The sequence below is a fragment of the Cornus florida genome, unplaced genomic scaffold, assembly GCF_030987335.1.
Source record: "Cornus florida cultivar Cherokee Brave unplaced genomic scaffold, ASM3098733v1 CherokeeBrave_3.0.0_Hap2_Chr01, whole genome shotgun sequence".
Taxonomy (NCBI): domain Eukaryota; kingdom Viridiplantae; phylum Streptophyta; class Magnoliopsida; order Cornales; family Cornaceae; genus Cornus; species Cornus florida.
This window is the reverse complement of record NW_026775571.1, coordinates 121,075,165-121,083,365: the sequence shown is the minus strand read 5'-3', so window position 1 is coordinate 121,083,365 and position 8,201 is coordinate 121,075,165. Positions and strand designations below refer to the sequence as shown.

Here is an 8,201-nt window from a genome sequence, read left to right as displayed (position 1 = left end):
TTCTTTTCTTTTCTTGTTATTCTTTTTCCCTACACGTCACACAAAAGGTGGAGAGAGCTGCCCGACTTTGTTGCCTCCCAGACAATCAAGATACTTAGGTGGAGGGAGTCTCTTGCCATTGTCATCTGCAGTTTTAGATGATTCTGAATTGATTGATCACTATATTATTTGTTACGTTGGTGAAAACTTTATTCTCAAATTATAAAAATGCATAACACCAACCGTAATGGATATATGTCACATTTATCATGTCATAATATTGAGCTGCAGAATAAAAACTTTATTATTATTGAAGAATCATAAAATAAAGTTTTCTGAATATCTATGAACTTATTTTCTTCTCACTCCTAAGTGTCTTGATGTGCACCAACACTTGGAGACCAATCATAAGTAATTTGTTACAATCTGAACCGTACGTATTTGTGTTGCGAAAAGTTGAGGTGTTACAAAATAATCTTCTCTAAATTAAATAAATTTTTTAAAGTGGAAGGTGAGGTTTTATAAGTCCTTAAAGATAAATGGATTTCTTGTTAATGAAAGAAAAAATATATATATTGCAAATTGTCCTTAGTTCCCCTAAAAAATAGTGTAAGATGCCCTTTCTTTGTCTATTTGTAATGTGCAATTATTAAAGTGCCATTAGTGATAAACTTGAAAATTTTAAAATTAAAAAATCTTTAATAAACCAATAGCTACGCGAATCAACTAACTACATTCAATATGATATTGTTATGTTTGGAGTTGTTATTGATATTTTACATATTAAATGCATTTTTTTTAAAAAAATTATTTTTAAGAAATTTTAATAATGCATTTTTTTAAAAAATAATTATTTTTAAGAAATTTTAATAATTTACATTATAAAGTAGACAATACTTAGGCCTCGCTAGCCAAAACTGAACATGTTTTGTTTTTTGTTTTTTTTTTTTTTTTTTTGGTTCAAAAATAATTTTATGGAAAGATTAGTTTTGTAACTATAAACAGTGTTGCAATGGCGGGAGTAATTAACCAAAAATGGGACAGTGCAACAAAGTTTTTCCATTTCAACTTGTAGTATGGTTGACGGAGTTTCCTACAAGGTAAAAAAATTGCTCACAAGGTCTCGGAAATTTCTAGAACGTAAAAAAATTTGTCACAAGGGCTCGAACTTAGAAGAAGTACTTGAACTTAATTTTTTAGACCGTAAACAAATTGCTCACAAGGACTTGAACTTAGAAGAAATACTTGTAATTATTAGTTGTGGAATTTTCTAGAAGGTAAACAAATTGCTCACAAGGACTCGAACTTAGGAAAAATCCTTGAACATAACTTTTAACTTTTAGGAACCGACCAAACAACTTATAACTTTTTAGTCTTTTTTCTTTTGAAAATTTCTTCCCATCCTTGGTTAGTTACGAACTTACGATACACTTTCATTTTTTTTATCCGGATGGTACTTACGATACACTTTCCTTATGCCTAAACAAAGAAAGCACTCTCAGTTGACTTGACGTCAATGGGGTGAACTGTTGAAAACTTAGTGACCAAGTATGGTCAGATCGTCATTTCACTCCCACCACCTCCTATATAACACCACTCTAAGTCCTCAGACACATCACAAGTCCTAGAGAGAGAAATTAAGACTGAAGGTTTCATTATCGTTAATTAGCTTAGTTATTCATGGAGAGAAGCAACAACTACAGCAGAGGAGGTGGTGGTGGTCGCGGTCGAGGTCGCGGCGGCGGCGGTGGTGGTAGAGGGGGAAACAACCAACATCAGGGTGGAGGCCGAGGCAGAGGGACGGGTATGGGTATGGGTATGGGTAGGGGTGCCACCTACTCCGCCACCAACCAGCAACCAGCAAATTATCGCCAAGGTGGGGCCTACGGGCCAGCGCCGGGTCAGTCTGTGGGACCCACAAGGAGACCGGAGCTAGGCGAAGGCTCCACGGCGAGAGTTGGAGGAGTGTGGGGAGTTAATGCTCGCACGGCTCTCTTTCCTCAACACTCGGACAGGACGACTCCTGATCCTAAACCTCATCCTGGTATGGCGCTTTGCTACTTTGTTTCTACTTCCTATATATACGCGTTTACTTGTGTCTCTTTGTATAATATTTAATTATTTTTATTTTAGAGTTGATTTCATGTTTGATTTGTTTTAATCTGGTTGATTAGTCTATGTAATTGGGTAGGAATCTGTGATCATGGATGAAATATAGTCCTGTTTTCATTTAGTTATCAGATTGTTTTGTAATCGGATGTGTTTTATGTGCTCAAGAATTACACACGCACATACATAATGTGCAGGATGATCTATAAACTTGCTACACCTTTGAGAAATGTTTAAATTTTTTTGTGGTTGTCCGAAGTAATTCTATATTAACTATTAATTCTGGATTGGAGTGTAGTGATTGAGAGTTTTGTTTTTGGAGTTCCTTAGTAGTTATTTATTTATGTTGGAATGGGAATTCCGAACTTGGGATAGGATTTTCTTCTATGCTGTTTTATTATTCTATTCCAATAAGCTGTTGTTTGGGGCCAACCCTCTCTCTGATTATCCAATTTTGATTATCAGCAGACGCGGAAAAAGTTTTAAGTGTTTATTTGATACTCTTGTTGCTTTAGCTGTATTTCTTTTCAGAAAAAATTTTCATTTTTCAGTGGTTGATTTTGGGCAATCCAATATGTAGTTAAATTGAATTAATTTTTGCAGCAAATATAATTCATAGTAAACAAATTGTGTCATTTCATGTGTTACTACTTAATCAGCTTTGAAGTTGCTTTATATCTTTGTTATATATAAATTTATATTCATGTATGTTAGTACTAAATGTGCATGATGGTTTTTTGACGTTAAACAAAAGGAATTTTTTGAACTCATCACAACTTAGTTTTATTTTTGCTTGTTTCCATAATTGAAATGTAATTAGGGGTGGATTTAATTATGGTTTTTGGTCTTTGGGTATTTTTTGTGGAATATGTTGGACGGTTTGAACGTTTTTTTGGAAGTTGTTGAAGGAAAGAACCATGCAAAATGTAATTGTAAATTGTTTTCTCCAAATTGATGGTTATGCTCTTCTAACTTGGTTAATCTCATAAATTTATGAGAATGAGCATCTATATCTTTTTAGGATTGAATTAAGGGGAAATTGCTTGGTAAATTGGGAACAAAGTTTTTAGTTTATATTCTTCACCGTATTCAATCTATTGTTGGGAAGACCTTAATGATGACCAATTGATTAGAGAGTTAAGTTTGTCTTTAGTGTAATATATATAATTGAAGTTTACAAGAAATGTTCTCTTAAAGACATGCTTTTGATTAGAGAGTTGAGTCTGTCTTTGGTTAAACATTTAGGATTGAAGTTTTCAAGAAATGATTTCTCACATATTACTTTTGTTGCATAAGCTCTTCTGTATAGCAGAATGTCTTGTCTAATTACATGGTTTGTTTTTTATTGAAATTAGAAGGATAATTTAGTTCAAGAAATAGGTTATACTAACATCCCTTTCCGGAGAGAGTTCTCCGAATGGCAAGATGTTGAATTATCAATTAATTTATGAGCTGTGCTAAGTACAGTCACAACTCTGCGAGCACAGATGTTAGATCACATGGGGCCCAAAGCAGGACCCACTCCAATGACTGAGATTGCTTAGTATTTGATTTAATTCATTATCATCAGGCCCTAAAAAGAAGATCAAATCTCATTTCACAGATTCTGTTATTCGAGACATACAGTCATTGAAGATTTCAGAGCAGCTGCCTCCATCATCTCTTCCTGAAAATACTAACGGAAAACTGGTGCCCATAAAACGACCCGACAGGGGGGGCAGTAATGCCATCTCGACTGCCAGTCTTGCTGTTAACCATTTTCGTATCGAGTGTGATCCAAACAGCACCATAATGCACTATGATGTGGATATCAGGCCAGAGGTATCTCCTAGAGGTAGGCCTGGAAGGATACCAAAATCTGATCTGCGAATGATCATCAACAAACTATTCTCTGATGATCCCACCCGGTTTCCTATGTTGAAGATTGCTTATGATGGTGAAAAGAACATTTTCAGTGCAGTTCTACTGCCTATTGGAACATTCAAGGTGGAGTTATCTGACGGTGAAGGCACAAGGACCCGTTCATATATAATTTGTATAAAGCTTGTAAATGAGTTGGAGTTCAGCAAGCTGGAGGACTACATAAGTGGGAATCTCCAAATCAACCCCCGTGATGTACTACAAGGGGTGGATGTAGTAATGAAGGAAGATCCATCTAAGCATATGATTTGTATTGGTCGAAGCTTTTATACCAAAGAATTCAATCATGAGGATAATCTTAGATATGGCATTACAGCTGCTAAAGGCTTCCAGCAAAGTGTGAAGCCCACTTACCAGGGTCCAGCCTTGTGTTTGGACTACTCAGTTTTGCCTTTCCACAAGCCCCTGCCAGTTATAGACTTTCTCAAGGAGCACTTTGAAGTTCATGATGTGAGAATGTTGAGCAGAGAAGTAATCACTGCATTGAAAGGATTGAAAGTTACAATAACTCACCGTGTCACCAATCACAAATACACTATTGCAGGATTATCTGATCAAAACACACAAGATCTTTCATTTGACATTGAGGATCCTGAGGGCAATGTACCCCCAAGGAAAGTTGGCCTTGTCGATTATTACAGGGAGAAATATGACAAGGAAATTATGTACAATGATATTCCGTGCTTGGATTTGGGGAAAAATAACTGGAAAAACTATGTGCCAATGGAATTCTGTGTATTGGTTGAGGGGCAAAAGTACCCGCAAGAGCATTTGGATGGAAATACAGCCAAGCTATTAAAGAAGATGTCATTAGTTCCGCCAGAGGACAGAAAGAAGGTGATCTATGACATGGTGCAGGTTGTGGATAGGTACGTAATATTACTTAAGCCTCTAATTTTCATAATATTATGTGTGGTTGTGTTGTTTAAAAACATCCCTTGGTCGCTCATATCTTGTGTGATCAAATTGGTTGGATGGGTGAACCTTAAAGTTGTTAGGGCAGCAGGAGGATTGGTTTCACTCATGGAACTAAAATAACTTGATCCTCCATGCTCAATTATTTTGGTGATGAGCTCTTGATTTGCATGTTACATCGAATTAATAATTCTTGGTTGTTATTTTATAAGATATATTATGACCAAAACTATTTTTTTTTTGGGTGGTTACATCCATTTATTATATAAGTGATTCATCTTTCTTTGTCCTTCACATCATGAAGCTTTGCCCTTTTTCTTTTTCCTTTTTATTTTCAAATTTTATAATTACAATACTACTTTTTCTTGCTTGATCCAATTATTGTGCTCCGATATTTATATGTCTGTCAGGTGAAATTTTGGAAAGTTCGAGTGTTAGCCCCGATTGTTTTTAACTTATGAAACTGTTCCGCAGTTTTAATTTGGGCACTCGTTAAAATAGAGATTTTTAAGATTGAACTTTAACTATGCTAATGAACCCTGAAGTCACAGAACATAAATCTTACCATTTGGAATTAATCATGACCATTTAAGACACACGCATGCAAACTTGAATTTAGTATATGTCATACTGATCAGTCAGCAAAGAATTTCATGTAATTTTTTATTGGATGAAATTGCTCATTTCATTTGACTTGTGTTTAACCGTGCCTTTTATTTTGCTTGAATATAACTGTTTTTATTAACTCATTTATTGCAGAGGAGATATCACTCAAAATTTTGGAATTCAATTGGATACGAAAATGACAACAGTGACAGGCCGTGTAATTGAGCCACCTAAGTTGAAGGTAGGTGCTCCCAACGGCAATGTGGATGTAATCAGAGTTGACAAGTATAAATGTGAGTGGCGCCTTGTTGGGAAATGTTTAGTAGATGCCATACCGGTGGTTCGGTGGGCCTTAATCGATTTTAGCTCATCTGATGGTCGTTTCAAACTGATTTCCGATCAGTTCATTCGGAATATTAAGAATCAGTGCAGAAAATTAGGGCTTCGCATGGAGGATCCTCTTGTCTGTCGTTTCACTCAAATGAGGGCATTATCTAATGTTAATATGGTACGCAAAATCTTTGCTGGTGTAATTAAGGAGGCTAGTGGGAAATGCAGGGATCGGTTACAAATTGTTGTCTGTGTGACGACTAAAAAAGAAAAAGGTCTCGGCCACAACTATATCAAATGGATCTCTGATATTGAAATGGGGATTGTGAGTCAGTGTTGCTTGGCCACCCCTGTGAATAAGGGCAATGATGCTTATCTTGCCAATCTTGCTCTTAAGATTAATGCAAAGCTTGGAGGCAGCAACATAGAACTTGAAAGGCTACCCCATTTTGAGGGTGGAGGCCATGTCATGTTTGTGGGGGCTGATGTCAATCACCCTACAGGTTCATGGAATTCAGCTCGTCCGTCTCCATCAATTGCAGCAGTTGTTGCCACAGTTAACTGGCCTGCTCTAAATCGCTATGCTGCACGGATATGGCCTCAAGATCCTCGCATTGAGAAGATTCTGAAATTTGGGAGCATGTGTCTCGATCTTATCGATTCTTATGCTCAGTTCAACAAAGTGAAACCGCAAAAAATTGTTGTCTTCCGAGATGGAGTAAGTGAGGGCCAATTTGACATGGTTCTCAATGAGGAGTTACTTGATCTGAAGAAGGCGATTGAGACAAAGTACGGGGAAATGTACCGGCCAACAATCACTCTTGTTGTGGCCCAGAAGCGACACCAAACTCGTCTGTTTCCCAAGACTCATAGGGATGGAGGTTCCAAGGGGAATGTGAATCCAGGAACAGTTGTGGACACTGTAGTAGTTCACCCATTTGAGTTTGATTTTTATCTTTGCAGCCATTATGGGAGCATTGGAACAAGCAAGTGCACACATTATTATGTCCTCTACGACCAGCATAACTTCACTTCTGATCAGGTGCAGGAGCTCATATATCATTTGTGCTTCACCTGTGCTCGTTGCACCAAACCAGTCTCGCTTGTCACGCCTGTGTACTATGCTGATCTTGTTGCATTCAGGGGACGTCTGTACCAAGAGGTGGTGGAGGAGTTGTTTCCTGCAGAGGCTTCATTTGATGAAAAGAAGTACAAGGTGCATGGTGATCTCGAGGACACCATGTTTTTCATCTGAAATGTCTCAAGTTGGCTTCTGGATCTTCTTCTCTATTCACAATAGTGAAGGAGATTCATCTGAAAAGTCTCAAGTTGGCTTCTGGATCTTCTTCTCTATTCACAATAGTGAAGGAGATTCATCTGAAAAGTCTCAAGTTGGCTTCTGGATCTTCTTCTCTATTCACAATAGTGAAGTCGATTCTGCATTCACAACGCAGTTCTCCTTTCCTGTAGCCAATAGTAAAGGAGTTTGTGCGTGAATCTAATAGGTTTCTTGTGGTGTTGCCTCTAAATTCTCATGGTACATGAAGGCCGCGTGTATTTAGAGGCATGCTATCTGTGGAACAGTTTGTGTATGGGTTTTTAATAGTCTTTTCCTTGGTGTCCGATTTGATGTTTTCCTTTTATGTGTCTTGCCTCTAAATTCTAATGGTACATGCAGGCCATGTGTATTTAGAAGCGGGCTATAGCCACCAAATTAGGTAATTTGGATATGTGGAACAGTTTGTGTGTATGGGTTTTTAAGTCTTTACCTAATGTTCAATATGATGTTTTCCTTTTTTAATGTGTGTTGGATTAGTGTGTCTGTTTTTGTTGAATTATGGGGGTGGATGATTATATGTTAATGTAAAAATTGGAACTTGATTTCCTATGGCACTTGTTTTTGCCTTCTGTGGAGCATATGTTCCAATGTTCAGTTAAGAATGATTGTAATAATATTATATTTGTGTGTTCTTTTTCCATTCAGAATGTGATTAGTGTGTATTTGTTTGTTGTGTTCATTTCTGTAAGTGCCCTTGTGGCTTGTCTTATTGCCAAAAAAAAAAAAAAAGGTGTATTTGTTTTGGTAAATTACACTAACTTCAAAGTTGGGCAAATTCTTTAGAAAGAATCCTAACTGGACTGATATTGCTGTTGACTCTCTTCTCATGCTACCGTTTGTTTGCTTTCTTTTGTTACGCGTAATTGATTTGATGATTTTATGGATCCATTTGCCATTTCTTTGATTTTCCACTGAAGTCTCCTCCAATTCCATCCTATTCCAATAATCAATTCCCTGCATTTAAGGTTTATAAGGTTTTACGTGTGACACCCTTTTCGTTAGA

At 36.9% G+C, this 8,201-nt stretch overlaps 1 protein-coding gene across 2 annotated transcripts; it reads left to right on the top strand.

The window, feature by feature from the left end:
• Positions 1-1,432: 1,432 nt before the first annotated feature.
• Positions 1,433-7,838, top strand: LOC132268272 (protein argonaute 2-like). Of its 2 annotated transcripts, none has more exons than XM_059769103.1 (3): positions 1,433-2,023; positions 3,659-4,877; positions 5,683-7,838. In XM_059769103.1, exons 1-3 carry the CDS (start codon positions 1,660-1,662, stop codon positions 7,112-7,114), a joined length of 3,015 nt encoding a protein of 1,004 aa, XP_059625086.1. In that variant the 5' UTR covers positions 1,433-1,659; the 3' UTR covers positions 7,115-7,838. The 2 variants fall into 2 exon arrangements, with proteins under 2 accessions (XP_059625086.1, XP_059625093.1); XM_059769110.1 differs by having other exon boundaries at positions 1,435-2,023; positions 3,692-4,877.
• Positions 7,839-8,201: the final 363 nt, after the last annotated feature.